Source organism: Suncus etruscus, chromosome 4, assembly GCF_024139225.1.
Source record: "Suncus etruscus isolate mSunEtr1 chromosome 4, mSunEtr1.pri.cur, whole genome shotgun sequence".
In the NCBI taxonomy this organism is placed as follows: Eukaryota; Metazoa; Chordata; class Mammalia; order Eulipotyphla; family Soricidae; genus Suncus; species Suncus etruscus.
Window position 1 is genome coordinate 14,401,154 of NC_064851.1, and position 16,110 is coordinate 14,417,263.

General features: G+C 56.4%; 1 protein-coding gene across 3 annotated transcripts; it reads right to left on the reverse strand.

The window, feature by feature from the left end:
• Nucleotides 1-542: 542 nt before the first annotated feature.
• Nucleotides 543-15,949, reverse strand: IFFO1 (intermediate filament family orphan 1). 3 transcript variants are annotated; one of them, XM_049772028.1, is made up of 9 exons: nt 15,183-15,949; nt 10,933-10,993; nt 10,748-10,843; nt 9,566-9,706; nt 8,663-8,817; nt 8,455-8,575; nt 8,125-8,220; nt 1,486-1,616; nt 543-1,200 (listed from the first exon to the last, which is right to left on the reverse strand). In XM_049772028.1, exons 1-9 carry the CDS (start codon nt 15,941-15,943, stop codon nt 1,098-1,100), a joined length of 1,665 nt encoding a protein of 554 aa, XP_049627985.1. In that variant the 5' UTR covers nt 15,944-15,949; the 3' UTR covers nt 543-1,097. The 3 variants fall into 3 exon arrangements, with proteins under 3 accessions (XP_049627985.1, XP_049627987.1, XP_049627986.1); XM_049772030.1 differs by having other exon boundaries at nt 8,663-8,841; XM_049772029.1 differs by lacking the exons at nt 8,455-8,575; nt 8,663-8,817.
• Nucleotides 15,950-16,110: the final 161 nt, after the last annotated feature.

Genomic DNA, 16,110 nt, shown 5'->3' on the forward strand with positions numbered 1-16,110 from the left:
AGGCTCACCATCATTGCTCAGAGGCCGCAAAGGATGCTGAGGGTTCCACTTATGGTGCTATTTCCCCATGTGCTCTAACCCAGGGAATCTTCTCAAAGGGCCATGTTAAGTATTACTTCCTGTCATGTTGGGTACCTGGGAAGTAGGATGTGATGTAACACATGGTCTGGTAGTTGGGGTGGGTCCTTGGGCTGCACCAGGTGCGTGGGTTTGGCCCCCAAGACCCACCCACTTTTCATTTGGACAAGGAACATCTCTTGAGACTCATTTTGAGTTGGGGATGGGGGAACACTAGTGCTCTGGCTTCTCGGCGGTACTCAAGGGACCATGTACTGTACTGGGGATCGGTCTGGTTTTAGGAGCCACACTTGTTGCTGCAGGGGGTGTACTCTGCTTAGGCTCGCTCCTGCCAGGACACCACACTGGAGGGTAGTGCTGGGGCTTGACTTGGGGCACCCGTCTGTAATCCTGTGATCTGCCCACTTGTGCCACCTCCAGCCCCTGGGAAGTGTGACACAGGAACACACAGGGTCAATTCTGAGTACTTGACAGTTACATTATTATTCCAGATTCCACCATCAGCCCAGCACAGCCTCCCAGGCCCTTCCCCGGTCCTGTGCCCCACTGGGTGAGCTGACATGTGAAATCAAGACCCTGAGCTCATGCACGCGCATGCCATGTGCATACGCGTGTGCAGACACGCACACACATCAGGTAGCTTTGCTTTGTCAATCCACCTCGAATGGCCCCAGTCTCAGCCCTGGCTCACCAGGACCTACCCTGGGGCCCCTTTGGTAAGTGGCACTCCCACCCTTAACAAGGGAAGGGCCCTGCCACGTGGCCCGATCACTTCCCACCAGCGCCCGGGCCCAGGTAGCACCAGTTGGGAATCAGATGATCCCACTGCCTGCCTTACACTGGCTCTGGCAGCACTGGGGTGCAAGATGGGGCAAAACCCCCACCCAGTGCCTGAAGGCAGTAGGGCCCAGGAAGGGAAGACCACACCTCGGCAATACCCCAGATCCCTGGTGGGAGGGAAGAAGCCCGGGGTGGGGGGAGCACCCTAATCCTGGTGCTGCGGGGACCCCAGACACCCCCTATCTCATGGAGCTGTCAGATGAGACGTCTCGATCGGAGTCCTCAGCCTCCCCCGGAGGCGGCGGGTCAGCTGGTGGGACCGCAGGGAAAGCAGGAGACTTTCTAGAAAGAAATGGGTGGTCACTTGGGGGCCGCACCCCAAATCCCGAGCTGGAGGCAGGGATTGCTTCTGGAGGCAGGGTGCTGCCTCAGCTCCCCAAAGAGCTTTAGGGATCTCCCTTGGCCCCTGGGGAATGGGGACTAACCAGGGCTGATGGCATCAGATGAGAGTCACTGCCAGTGGGCTCCTGCCTCTCCATCACACACCCCTGCACTCCCTCCCAGCTCACCTCTCCCACAGCCCCCGCTCCTCCCCTCCCCAGTTTGGCCTCCCCTCCCTGTGCTCACCGGTCCCCAGACTGTGTGATGAGCCGACGACATGTCTCCATCTGCACATCCAGGCCCCGCTTCATGCTACACATCTCCATGTACTCGTGCAGATGCCGGTTCATGTCATTCTTGGCGGTGGCAAGTTCCAGCTAAATGGACACAGGACAGAGTGGTTGGGTGAGTGAAAGAGGGAAGGACTTGAGGGGGAGGACACTACCTGCCAGGGCGTCCCAGAACAACATGGCGGAGAAGAACTCAGACCTAAAGCCAAACCCAATGGACTCTCAGTTCCCCTGGCTTCCTCACGTGGCGCAGGGGCAGGGTGAGGACTGGGCCTCCTCGTGGGGCCCCTACCTCAGGCTGTCCCCCCACTCTGAGCTCTGGCCGTGCCTCAAGCTCAGTGTTCATTGTTCCTGACCACACTGCACCAGGCCTGTCCCCACACTCAGGTGGGAATTCAGTGCTCAGAGTCAGTCATGGCTCGGCAGCAGGGTTGATCCCAGAGATTCTGGGGAGCCTGCGGTGCCCTACTCTGCCGGAGCTCAATGCCTCCACAGGAAGTGCTCTGCTCACCCATCAGTGGGATGACCCCACCACTGCTCCCTGACTCTCCCCCCATGTCCGTCAGTGATCTCCCCCTTGGAGCTGGCCCAAGAGACCCCCAGGTCACACTCACTGCTACCAGAGTATCCCACTGGACCCACTTTTGTTTTATTTTGGGAGGTCAGTATTTGCGCCACACCTGTGGTGCTCAGAGCTTATTCCTGTCTCTGCACTGAGGGGTCACACCTGGTGGGCTCGGGGAACAATATGGGATGCTGGGATCAAACCTCGGTCATTTATAACAAGTACCCTACCCCTTACCATACTACCACTTAGGCCCCACCTACTGTTTTTTGTTTGTTTGGTTTTAGGTCACACCCAGCAGCGCTCAGGGTTTACTCCTGGCTCTACACTCAGAAATTGCTCCTGGCAGGCTCGGAGGACCATACGGGATGCCGGGATTAGAACCACTGTCCTTCTGCATGCAAGGCAAAGGTACTACCTCCATGCTATCTCTCCGGCCCCCCACCTACTGTTTTTTTTTTGTTTGTTTGTTTTGTTTTTTTTTGTTTTTTGGGCCACACCCAGAGGTGCTCAGGGGTTACTCCTGGCTGTCTGCTCAGAAATAGCTCCTGGCAGGCACGGGGGACCATATGGGACACCGGGAGTCGAACCAACCACCTTTGGTCCTGGATCGGCTGCTTGCAAGGCAAATGCCGCTGTGCTATCTCTCCGGGCCCCCACCTACTGTTTTATCTCAACTTAATGTACTGGGTTTGGAGGATGCTGGATAAACATACAAATATTTAGGGAAAAAAAAATGTTTAGCTAGAAAGATCCTAGTAGGAGGAGAGGAACCCAAATGATGATTTAGGGGCCCTTAATCCCTAATTACCAGAACAGCTGGCACCCTTAGGGAATGCCCTATATTCACTTTTATCTGCCTCCCCGTGCAGACGACAATCCAGAGCCTTTTGCATGAGACTTCACAAGCCCCTTTGATATGTAAAAGCCCAGCCCAGTAGCAGAAATGTCTGTCAGCTGTTTGCAAGTCCTCTTCCTGTGTTTACTGGCTCTAAACAATGAATACTGTACAAGAAGGACAATCAAGGGTTCTAATTCCACAAGGCTGAGAACCCTCTGATGGTCATGCTTTTCTCAGACTTTATTTGTTTTGTTTTGTTTTGGGGTCACACACAGCGGTGCTCAAAGGTTACTCCTGGCTCTGCACTCAGACTACTCTTGGCAGGCTCGGGTACCATGAGAGATGCCATGGACAGAATCTGGGTTGGACACATGCAAAGCAAATAGCCTACCTGCTGTGCTATCGCTCCTGTCCCTGTCTTGTTTTTTCTTTTATTATTTTTTGGGGGGCATACCCAGTGATGATCAAGGGTTACTCCTGGCTCTGCCTCAGAAATCGTCCCTGGCTTGGGGGACCATATGGGATGCCAGGGATAGAATCACAGTTGGTTATATAAAGACACCAAGGATGGAACCGCAGTTGGTCCTAGGTTAGCGCATGCAAAGCCCTACCACTTGTGCCACCGCTCCAGCCCACCTGTCTTGTTTTCTTTTCTTTCGTTTGTTTTTGGTTTTGGTTTTTGGGTCACAACCGGCAGCACTCAGGGTTTACTCCTGGCTCTGCGCTCAGAAATCGCTCCTGGCAGGCTCGGATGCCGGGATTTGAACCACGGTCGTTCTGCATGCAAGGCAAATGCCCTACCTCCATGCTATCTCTCTAGTCCCATTTTTTTGTTTTGTTTGGCTATACCCGGTGATACTCAGGGGTTATTCCTGGCTATGCACTCAGAAATCGCTCCTGGCTTGGGACACCAGGGGATCAAACCCCGGTCCATCCTAGGCTAGAGTGTACAAGGCAGACGCTTTATGGCCTGTGCCACCGCTCCAGCCCCGTCTTGTTTTCCTTTTTTTTTGGATTTTGGCTTTTGGGCCATACCCGGTGACGCTCAGGGGTTACTCCTGGCTATGCACTCAGAAATCGCTCCTGGCTTGGGGGACCATATGGGATGCCGGGGGATCGAACCGCGGTCCATCCTAGGCTAGTGCAGGCAAGGCAGATGCCTTACCTTTTGCACCACCACTTCGGCCCCCATCTTGTTTTCTTTTTTTTTTTTTTTTTTTAGTTTTTGGGTCACACCGGGGGTGCTCAGGGGTTACTCCTGTCACACCTAGCGGTGCTCAGGGGTTACTCCTGTCTGTCTGCTCAGAAATAGCTCCTGGCAGGCACGGGGGACCATATGGGACACCGGGATTCGAACCAACCACCTTTGGTCCTGGATCGGCTGCCTGCAAGGCAAATGCCGCTGTGCTATCTCTCCGGGCCCCCTTCTTGTTTTCTTTTTTTTTTTTTTTCCTTCTTGTTTTCTTAATCCTCATGTTACCCTGCTGCAGGTCTGCTAAAGGAGGTGCTGGCCCTGAGGAATCGATTGGACCACACCTGGCAGTGCTCAGGATTTAATCCTGACTGCATGCAGGGATCATTCCTGGCAGAGGTTGGGAGATACTATGTGGATGGCCAGCTCAGCTGCATGAAAAGCCAGGCCTCACCCACCCCCACCCACTTTGCTCTTTCCAGCCAGAAGAGCCCCTATTCAGAAAGGGCCTGGGTGAGAAATGCTGGGGCTGGAAGGAAAGGAAAATCCCTTTCCCCCAGAGCCCCACACTGGCCCCAGGCCTGGAGATCTAGCAGAGGAGCAGGAAAGTGTCAAAGACCTGGGCTGAGGCCATTGCCACCCTTTGTCTGGGGACAAGAAACCTGGCAACAAGGGGAGGCAGAATACAGCCCTTCTGGAGGTGATTTGTTTGCCTGAGAGCAAAGAGAAAGGGAGAGAAGGAGGCGTGAATAATCCAGAGGACAGAGAGAGGGGGACAAGAAGAGAAGGAAAGGGGTCACCAGACCTGACAAAAGAGAAGGCAAAGCACCAAGACTCAGGGGACAGGACAGCTGCCTGGGCAGTGGGAGGCCCTGAGCCAGGCTAGACACAGCCTTGGGTTTGAACTGGGGCTGCATGGGAGCAGGGAGGGGTATAGGAGAAGAAGAAGGGGGTGCTTGCAGGTGCTGTTTGGGAAAAGTGGGTTGCACCCCGCTCTCATGCAGACAGATAGCACCCTACACCTTGCAGTCTCTGCTTCATGAGAGCCAAGTGGGGGGCTGGGTTCTGGACACACACCCTCACTCAGCAGGACAAGTAGGAGGAAATGAAGCATACAGATCATTCCAAAAGCCAAGCTTCAGGCCAGGGCAGGCTCAAAGGTCTGCAGCACAGGCCTGGCTCATTCAGGCCCCAGGGCCCACCCCTGACACACAAGCATCAAGGATCCAGCACCCCCACTGAAGAAAAGACCACCAGCTGTCGTCCTCTTGATATCTCTGCATGTTCCACTTTCTGGTTTTTGAGGAAAACTTGGGGCCTGCAAGCGGGTTAGCCACACCACCGGGGCACGCACCCTCTTATGTTTGCATCCAGCAGGAAGCCAAAGCAGACGGAGGGGGCCAAAGCGACCTTACACTGGGAGGGCACTTCCCTTGCACATACCCAACCCAGGACCCCACAGCTCACTAGAGCTGGTCAAAAAACCCTAGTGCCACCAGGTATGACTCCCCCCCAAGAAATGGGGTTGGAGAGATAGCACAGTAGATAGGGCTTTTGCCTTGCACATGGCTGACCCAGGTCTGAACCTCAGAATCCCATATGGTGCTAGGAGCCTGCCAGGAGTAATTCCTGAGCACTGCCAGGTGTGGCCCAAACAACAACAACAACAAAACACTGGCAGTGACCCTTCTGAGGACTGCTTAGGAGTCCCAACCTCAGGAGGGGGGGGGGGGGCTGGGCGGTGGCGCTAGAGATAAGGTGCCTGCCTTGCCTGCGTTAGACTTGGATGGACAGCGGTTCGATCCCCCGGCATCCCATATGGTCCCCCAGGCCAGGAGCGACTTCTGTGCGCATAGCCAGGAGTAACCCCTGAGCGTCACCGGGTGTGGCCCAAAAACCAAAAAAAAAAACAAGAGACAGGCGGGGTGGGGCCAGAGTGATAGCACAGTGGTAGGGCATTTGCCTTGCACACAGCCAATCTGGAACTGACCTGGGTTCTATCATCCATATGTCCCCTGGAGCCTGCTAGGAGCAAATTCTGAGTTCTGAGCCAGGAGTAACTCCTGAGCGCCACCGTGAGGGAGGGAGAGAGAGACAGAGACAGAGACAGACAGAGACAGAGAGACAGAGACAGGACCTGGGTCCCTGAGTGCCACCGGGGGTGACCCAAACCTCCCAAAAATAAGAGACAGAGACAGAGAGAGAGAGAGAGAGAGAGAGAGAGAGAGAGAGAGAGAGAGAGAGAGAGAGGAGAGAGAGGAGAGAGGAGAGAGAGAGAGAAAGAAAGAGAAAAAGAAAGAGAGAGAGAGAGAGAGAGAGAGAGAGGAGAGAGAGAGAGAGAGAGAGAGAGAGAGAGAGAGAGAGAGAGAGAGAACAAGAGAGCCACCAGATGTGGCTCCAAACAATAAGAGTAGGCTGGGGGCAGGAGAGAGCATTTGCCTTGCATACAAAGGGTGGTTCCGGTCCCAACATCCCAAGACTGCCAAGAGTGATTTCTGAGTGTAAAGCCAGGAATAACCCCTGAGGGTCACAAAGAAAGAGTAGGCTGGGGCCCGGAGAGATAGCACAGCGGCGTTTGCCTTGCAAGCAGCCGATCCAGGACCAAAGGTGGTTGGTTCGAATCCCGGTGTCCCATATGGTCCCCCGTGCCTGCCAGGAGCTATTTCTGAGCAGACAGCCAGGAGTAACCCCTGAGCACCGCTGGGTGTGGCCCAAAAACCAAAAAAAAAAAAAAAAAAGAAAGAAAGAGTAGGCTGGAGGATTGGCTAGAGAGATAGTGCAGCTGGGAGGGAATTTAGCTTGCACAACAGCTAACACGGGGTTGGTCACTGGCATCTTGAAAGGTCTCCAGAGCACTGCCAGATGATTCCTGAATATCTGATAGGTATGACCCACCCCCACTGAAGAAAAGACCACCAGCTGTCGTCCTCTTGATATCTCTGCATGTTCCACTTTCTGGTTTTTGAGGGAAACTTGGGGCCTGCAAGCGGGTTAGCCACACCCCCGGGGCACGCACGCTTGTATGTTTGCATCTATAGTAAGGCCAGACCTAGAGCCACAGTAGGATGAGCATTTGCCTTGACACCACCAACCTGACTGAGTTCGGTCCCAGTACCATATCCTGGGCATCCCTGAGCACTACCATCAGGAGTGATCTCTGAGCACAGAGCCAGGAGAAAGCCCTGAGCACTGCTGGGTGTTTCATCCCCACTCAACTCATTAAAAAGAAAGACATCTGGGCCCGTAGAGATAGCACAGCTGTGTTTGCCTGCAAGCAGCCGATCCAGGACCAAAGGTGGTTGGTTCGAATCCTGGTGTCCCATATAGTCCCCCGTGCCTGCCAGGAGCTATTTCTGAGCAGACAGCCAAAAAAAAAAAAGAAAGAAAGAAAGACATCTGATGCTCACTGGACCACACTGCCTGCCCTACAGTCATTTTGCTGCAGTTTCAAAACAAGCCGGAGAGAGCTGGGCAGGCCAAGTATTGGGGTCACACTGGGTTCAACCATGCCCCTGCCTACCCCAGCACTGCTGGAACCTACTCCTGAGCACCTCAGATAGGATTCAAGACCACCACCACCATTAATAACAGTACCCCCAACAAGATAGAAAACACAGCCCTGTGAGAAGGGCTGCCCACTCAGACTTCATTTCTGGTCACTGTTGCTTGGGGGCCATTTCCAGCGGTGCTCAGGGTTCTTTCCTGGCAGTGCTTCAAGGATCCCATGAGGTACTGGGGATGGAACCAGGCTGTGCTCTTCATACTGTCCTATCTCTCGGGCCTCCCTCAGGCCTTCCTGGCTCTGCACTCTGGAATCACTCCCAGCAGGTCAGGGGACCATATGGGAAGATGCTAGGAATCAAACCTGGGTTTGCTGAGTGCAAGGTAAATGCCCTACCCACTGTGCTATCTCTTTCCAGCCGACCACCATCCCCAGGCCTCCCAGGACAGCCTCCATCAGGGGTGCAGGGGCTGATACAGCCAGGCCAGGTCGCACCTCAATTTGGTCGATGGTTTCCTGATACTCCTTCTCTCGGGACTTGAACAGGGACTCAGTGTCCTGGATCACCTGTTCCAGGCTGTCTTCCTGCTGCTGGAGGGGAGAGAGAAAGACTGGAAGCGGAGGTTGGGGGTTTTGCTCACATGCAGGTGTCACCCCAACAGGACTGAGGAGGGAGAGATGGGGGGGGCAATGAGGGATGTGTGGGGAAACAGGAGAGGGGGGTGAGCAAGCGGACACAGCAGGTGAGGGGGGACAGGGAGGTGGCAGCGAGGTCAGGCCAGGATGAGCGGGGCGAGTGGAGGAGCCTTCAGGCCGGGCCGTTACCTCGCCCTGGGCCTCGGCCGCCGCCAGGGCATAGCCCGAAAAATCCTCCCAGAGTAGCAGCGTCTCCTCCGTCTCCTCCCATGTCAGGCTGTCACAGTCGTCCTCAAAATCATACTCTCGCCTAGAGACAGGGAGCCCCGGGGTCAGGGCAGTGAGGGGGGCTCCGGCCTCAGGGATTGGGGCTGTGGGGGGGGACCCCAACACTCACAGCTGGTTCAGCATGCGCTGCATCTCCTCGTTGATGCTCAGGGCCGCACTCTCGTCCTCCCCCTCGGGGGGCCCGGGCCCGGCACTCTCCGCCCCCGAGGGGTTCTCTTCCACGGCTGCCTTGCGTTCCCGCTTCCGCCCCCCCATGGACGGGACCTTCAGGGGAGACAAGGGCAGAGACTACAGAGACGAGGCCGGGTGCGTGAGGAGAGGGCGCGGGGTATAAGCATGGGGGACCAGCCAAGAGAAAACAGTTACCATACGGGGAAAGAAACCTGAGTCACGGAGTGAGGGGGATTAGAGGGGGAGTGGAGCGGGGTTGGCTGGGAGGGCAGACAGACAGACAGACACGGAGGGGGACGGGAGCCTGGGCTGCAAAGGGAGAAGAAGAGAAGAGATGAGATGGAGAGGAAAAGGAAGTGGGAGGAGAGGCAGTTAGGTGGGGGTGAAGTGGGGAGTAGGGCCCCAAAGCACGCCTGTGAGCTGAAGAGGCTGAGGAAGAGAACCTGAGTCAGTGGCCCTGAGGGGGAAACCAAAGGAAGAAGGGGAGAAAGAAATAGGGCAAGGTTAGGGGAGAGGGGAAGAGGTCCAGCAGGTCAGTTAGGCTGGTGACCAGAGGCAAAAAGAAGGGGACCGAGAAACACGAGCCGGGACATGAATAAGCTGCATGTAAGCAAAACTGACCAGCTTCTTGGATGGAGAAAGCAGGAGGTGGAGGAAGAGAGGAGAGAGAGGAGGGGAGATGGTGTCAGAGCGGCCAGCGCTCTGCAGAGCCCAGCCTTGTCCCCCAGCGACCCATGGAGCACCCCGGGGCCAAGGGAAGGTCCCCGAGGCAGGCCAGGGAGAAGGAACGGAACCAGGCCTCCCCGGGGCTCAGGCGGAGAAGGGGCCACATGGGCCTCACCTGGAACATCTTGATCATGTCCTCACAGTTGCGCTGCTGGGCCACGTCGCACAGCTTGGCCGTGATGTCGATGCGGCGACAGATGTCCATGTCCACCTTCATGGCCTTCTCCTGGATCTTCGTGTCCAGCTCCGACAGGTTCTAAGCAAACACAGGGCTGTGAGGCAGCACCCAGCTGGCATCCTCCATCCCCTCAGGTGGCCTCAAGGGTCCCTCATTCCCATCTTCTCTCCTGGGGAGGGTCACTTCCACTCCTCCTGGGACACCAGATGAGCCCAGGGGAACCAGGTCTACACCCTCTGCTTGGCCCTCTCCCTCCAGCCCAGTGACCTCAACCACAGCAGCCACTGGGCCGGGACCTATGTGAAGACAAGGCAGCTCCCTTGGCTGAGGGACATGAGGCCCGCACTTGTTTTTTTTTTTTTTTCTCTGAAATTCGAGCAGGGTTTGGGGGTGGGAGAGCCACTAGAAATAAGGGTGGGCGGAGAATCTGAAATCAAGAAGTTCAAGCCGCTAAGGTTTGCCAGACCTGGTTTTAGATAGTTGAACTCATGGTACTTGGATGGACAGATGGACAGACGGATTGATGGATGGATGGGTGGATGGGTGGATGGATGGATGGATGGATAGATGGATGGATGGACGGACAAATGGAAGGCTAGAAGAATGTATAGATGGTTGGATGAATAGACAGATGGGAGAGGTGGGTTGAAAGATGGATATATAGATGGACAGATGAATAGATGGATGAATGGGTGGGTAGGTAGGTGGGTGAGTAAATGGGCAGATGGATGGACAGGTCAGTTGATGGATGGATTGATGAATGAATGAACGAATGAATGGATGAGTGGACAGATGAATAATTTGGTTTTGGGGCCACATCTGGTGGTAGTCAGGGATCACTCCTGGCAATGTTTGGGGGACCATATGGGATGCCAGAGATCAAACCTGGGTTGACTGAGCACAAAACAAATGCCCTACCCACTGTGCTATTTCTTCAGCCCTGGATGGGTTAGATGGTCAGGTGGGTAGGTGGGTGGGTGGGTAGATAGATGGAAGGATGGATAGACAGTTAGATGGCTGGACAGGTGGATGGCAGGAGGTGGAGGAAGCCAAGTCCCCAGTGAAGGGTGTGTGTATGCATATGTATTTCTGTGTCTGTGCATACTGTACTGTACTCACATTGCTCATGAGCCCCTTGAAGACCACGAGCTCAGCTTTCAACTGCTCCACCTTCATGGCCAGCTCCTCTTGGCAGGCGTCAGCCTCCTGGGCCTCCTGCGCAGGGGACAGAAGCCCGGTGTCAGAGGCACATCCAGGGCCAGGAGCGAGCGACACAGGGCGGAGAGGCGGGTGGGGCAACTTACCTCCTGGAGCTCTGCCACGCGCTCCTGAAGCTGCGTTCGCACCGTGTACTCTTCTTCCCACCTGCGGACATGCAAGGGGATGTGGGTGTCCAGGCCACACGGCCCCCGCAGTGCCCTGGGCCCCACTGGCTCTGGTTCCTGGGCTGCCTGGGTAAACTGTAGCCAGGAATGTCTGGTTCCCAACAGGCGGCCAGTTGCAGCTGCTGGGTGGCGCCCCACTTCCTGGCACGGCTCAAACCCACCAGCTGCCTCCCTGGCACCTCCAGCCACGCACTGGGACTATATTTAAGAGCTATCAAGGGATCCCAGGCCCTGTAGAGCCCAACCCATGCCAGCCCCTACCCAGCCTGCTCCTGACCAGCCCCCAACATCACAGACCGCCTGCCGGGCGCCCACCTTGAGAACACAGATCCTAGCTCCTACTCTGCCAGCACCATTGAACTCCTCTAGCCTGATGCCCTCTCTCCGGGGCTTAGGGGGGGCTTTTCCGGGAGACCTGTCTCCTGGGAACCACTTCCACTTAAGCCTGGGAAAGCTGCTGAAGGGCACAGGCCATGTCAGTGGAGATAGAGTTGGTCAGGGCTTTGTGGGGTGCTCAGGAGACCCCCTTGTTTTCTGAGATGAACCCCAGAAACAGTCCATCTGGAGCCCAAAGAACTGGTTTGAGGCCTTACAGTTATAGAAAGCAAGTGTTCCAGTGGTAAGGCGTTTACCTTGCACATGGCCAACCGGGACAGACCCTGGTATCCCATATGGTCCCTGAACCTGCCAGGGGTGATTTCTTTTTTTTTTTTTTTTTTTTTTTTTTGGTTTTTGGGCCACACCCGGTGACGCTCAGGGGTTACTCCTGGCTATGCGCTCAGAAGTTGCTCCTGGCTTCTTGGGGGACCATATGGGACACCGGGGGATCGAACCGCGGTCCGTCCTAGGCTAGCGCAGGCAAGGCAGGCACCTTACCTCCAGCGCCACTGCCCGGCCCCCCAGGGGTGATTTCTAAGCACAGAGCCAGAAGTAACCCCTGAGCACTGCTGGGTGTGGCTCAAAAACAAACAAAACAAAAAAATACAAAAATAAAGGAAAGAAGATAGCAGGTGAAGGACAGAGAGATAGCATAGCGGTAGGGCGTTTGCCGTGCACGAAGCAGATTCAGGACGGACGGTAGTTTGAATCCCGGCATCCCATATGGTCACCCATGCCAGCTAGTAGTCGCTTATGAGCACAGAGCCAGGAGTAACTCGGAACACCACCGGGTGTGACCCAAAAACCAAAAATAAATAAATACAGCAGGTGGTCTGGGATCAGAGTCCCCGCAACCCAGAGTAGACAGGACAGGGAAGTGGAAGACACCGCGTTTGTCTTGAGGCTAGAGGCACAGTTCTTAGACCTCACCATAGCAGGGAGGGAGGGAGAACAGAGCTGGGACTTGGGGGTCCCTCCATGGATGGCCTGACCTACAGCACCCCTGGCCTTATGCATGGAACTAGCAGGTGCCTGCTCCATTCTGAAGCCCAAGGGAACAGGCAAAACCCCCAAACACAGAAAGGCAGGGCTTGGGGCCTCTCTTGGCCCATCCCTCCCCCGTGCCGGCTGGCCTGAGCTCATGTTCCCTGTGATCCCTCCCAGCTCCCGCATCCGCACTGCACCAATTCCTAATAATAACTCGGCTGTGGGCTGCGGGCTGTGGGCTGCGGGGCCCTCCTGTCCCTGCTGGCACTGTGTCCTCTCGGGAGTGCAAGCGGGGGCTCACGTGTCCCCAGAGGACAAGGACACCATCTCTGGAAGGAGAGGGCTCTGGAGGGGAGGCAGCCTGTTCATCAGAACCCCAAGGAGGTCAGAGAAGGATTAAAGTCCACGACAGGGACCCACAGAGTGACTGGGGAGATGACTACCCACGTTTGCCTAGTCTCCTATTTGCTCTCTCTTGACATCTATTAGTCTTTTTTTATTGGGGGGGGGGGGAGTCCCAGATGGAACCCACGTCTCATACATGTGAGGCAGGTGTTTTGCTCAGACTCACACCCCAGTTTCCCAAAGAGATTCATTTTGCTTTTTACTGCAATCCAGCATTCCAAGCTCCCTTTAAAACCCAAAAAGACATAGTACAGCAGGTAGGTGCTTGCCTTGCAAAAGGCTGACTTGGATTCGACCCTGCAGCACCCTAGATGTTTCCCCCACCCCCACAGCCCTGCCAGGATCCCTGCGTGCAGAGCCCTGAGCACCATGGGGTTGGCCTAAAAATCAAAACCAGGAAAAAAAAAATTTCCCTTAAGATGAAGGAGTTGATTTGGAGAAAACAGGAACTGACGCATTTGTCAGGTGGACCTCAGAGTGGTCCCTTAAGCACCAAGTACAACCCCTGTGCAGAAAGCTGGGAATAGGAATAATAAAAATTTTTTAAAAAGGAAAGAAAATAAAACGGGAGAGTTGAGGGGCAACAGCGTTCTACAGCAAACACCTCACTTCCAAATAAATTGCATCCATGAGAGAAATAAGGAAGTGTGTGTGTGTGTGTGTGTGTGTGTGTGTGTGTGTGTGTGTGTGTGATAGAGAGGGGGGTCTCCTCCTATCACAGAGGAGGCCAGGTTAAAGAGGGGCCCCCCCCATCCAAAATTGCTCCAGGCAGGGGCACTGGAAAACAGGAGGCTTTGGTCTCAGCTGCCTCCCCTCCAGGACTACAGCGAGACCCAGGCTTTCTCCCGACTATAGAGAGGAGTTGAAGAGTTGTTAAAAAGAGAAGCTAAGGAGGGGTGGGGTTGAGGGGGCACAGAGCGAGGCTCATCCAGGCACAGGAGCGGCCTTTGCAGGGCATCTGCCGCAGAGCCATGAGCTCATCCTTCTGTTGCCCCAGACAGCTGGACCAAGGGCAGACAAGCGCTTTCAGTTAAAAAAGGAAGAGGGTTAAAAAAAAAATCTCTGAAAACGGCAGTTGTTCCTTTGGTCGTGGAAGTCTTCCAGACCCATCAAGGATCACCCACAGGGGCTGTGCAGAGCCAACGGTGGGTGCAGCAAGTGGACTGGAGCGGACCTCTGACCCTGCAGACTTGGGGTGACCGCTACCCTGAGGGCCCAGACCCCTTTCCTCCACCTCAAGTCGAGGCAATTTCCAAAAGAGTCAATATCCATAAAACCCACCGCTGAACCCCAAGTTGCTGTCAGTCACCTCAAGAGGGGTAGGGGGTGGGGCAATGTCTGCAAGCGTCTATCCCGGGTCTGTCCACAAGGGGGCAGGATAGCTGTCTCTGCTGCTGAACCGGGGGTTCCCAGTTCAAAGCCTGTCACCTGCCCCTTCTCAGGCCACCTTCGCGGGGGTCCACAAAATCCTGCCTGTTAAAAATGTCCATGAACTCCCAAGGGGCCGTTGGCAAGCAGTCAGCTGGTTGGTCACATTCGTCCCGGGGGTGTCTGGCTGTCTGCTGCCCTCATATGCCCAGGGTGTGTCCTCCTTCCCAGCTGCTTCTTACTCAGTTCCCTGCGCCCCGCCTTCAGCCTTCAACCCCACACCCAGACATTCTCCCAGCGTCCATTGTACCAGGCCCTCCCAGATCCACAAACAAGAGGGTCTTCAGTTTGGGGGGGAACCTATTCCAAGCAATACCCAGAGACCCCCTCCCTCCCACTTGGAGTCTTTATACCAAAGGACCAGATCAGACTGCCTGCCCCAGTCCCAACAACACAGCCAAGGGGAAGCTGGGCAGGGGCAGATGGGGGTGCTTACCCCCCCCCCATAACATCCCTCAGCCCCAGAAGCTCGCTCCCTCCTTGGTCCTGACTGTGGCTCCCTCATATTGGTTACAATACAACATAGGGTGAGGACAGAGCCCCTCAGTGTACACAGGGTTCCCCCCCAGAGCCCAGCTGGGCCTAGACAGCATAAACAGGGTCACTGTCTTGCCCTACCCTGACTTGAGTTGCCACTTCTCCATTCTCTGGGGGGGACTCTGGTCTTCCGCTTTCCTATCCCATCCCTTTCCAAGCTCCTCCTCCTCCTCCTCCAGTAAGAACTGGAAACCCCATTCTTATTTCACCCCCTTCCCTCATCTTCTTGAACCCTACCAGCCCGGTTAAGTTTCCCAAACCAGACCGTGCAGCGGGGTGGGGTTGTCCCACCACCCCCATTCTGTTTCTGGTCCCCCAACCACCACCACCATCTTCTGGCTGCTCCCCACCAAGCAAGCAAGCAAGCAAGCAAGCAAGCAAGCAACCAACCAACCAACCAACCAACCAACCAACCAACCAACCAACCAACCAACCTCCTCTTGTACTCGTCCCTTTCGCGCTTGACTTTGGCCAGCACGTTGTAGAGGGCTCGGATCTCCGGGGTGATGGTGTCTATCTGGACGCCCACCCCGTCGGGGTGCACCCAGGACAGGCCGGGCCCTTGCACCAGCGTGGGCTCCAGGCCGGGCCCGACGCGGCGGGCGTGCGAGAAGGACCAGATGGTGCCAGGCATGAACCGGGCCGAGGCCGAGTAGGCGGTGGAGGTGGAGGCGGAGGTGGTGGAGGGCGAGGGGCAGGCGGCGGAGGGTGTCAGGGCCCCGGCGGGCGAGCGCGCGGGCGAGCCCAGCACTCGAGCCGACGGGGTGCACACGCCGGCCGGGCGCGCTGGGCCCAGGGGCAGCCCCAGGGGCCGGATGGGGCTGATGAAGCCCGTCTGCACCGCCTGGTCGCGCCGGCCCAGGCTCCTCCGGCCCTGCTTGCCTTCCTCCAGGGCCTGCTGCAGCTGCTTCTCCAGCAGCCGGTTGCGGCGCTCCAGTTCGTGCACCTTGGCCAGGAAGCAGCGGAACCGCAGGTTCAGGGTCTTGAGCACGTTGATGTTGGAGCCCAGGTCGTTGCGGAGAGCCATGGCGGCGGGGGGCGAGTAGGCAGCGGGGCCCGACGCGCCCAGCCCGGCCGGGAGCCCGTCCCCTCCCCCGGCCAAGTGGTCACTGCCCAGCGGGTCCCCCAGCGGCCCGGGGAGGCCCTGCTGCTCCTGCTGGAGGAGGAAGAGGTTGGGCCCAAATAACGGGTTCATGGCTGCGCCTTCTGCTGGGAGATGAAGACCGGTGCAGGAGCAGGGATGGAGAGCCGGGGAGGGAGGGAGGCGAGCCAATCGGGGGCCCTCGGGTGCGGGGCGGCCAATCGCGCGGCCCGGCGGGGGGAAGAGCGGAGGGCAGGGGGCGGAGAAGGGCTGCGAGGGAG

What these genes read in the sequence shown, in the direction of transcription:
- IFFO1 (XM_049772030.1), bottom strand. Translation starts at nt 15,943, where the DNA reads ATGAACCCGTTATTTGGGCCCAACCTCTTCCTCCTCCAGCAGGAGCAG. An exon ending in AAACCATCGACCAAATTGAG is followed by an intron (nt 1,617 to 8,124) that starts GTGCGACCTGGC and finishes GTGTCCATTTAG; the next exon opens with CTGGAACTTGCCACCGCCAA. An exon ending in ATCACACAGTCTGGGGACCG is followed by an intron (nt 1,201 to 1,485) that starts GTGAGCACAGGG and finishes ATTTCTTTCTAG; the next exon opens with AAAGTCTCCTGCTTTCCCTG.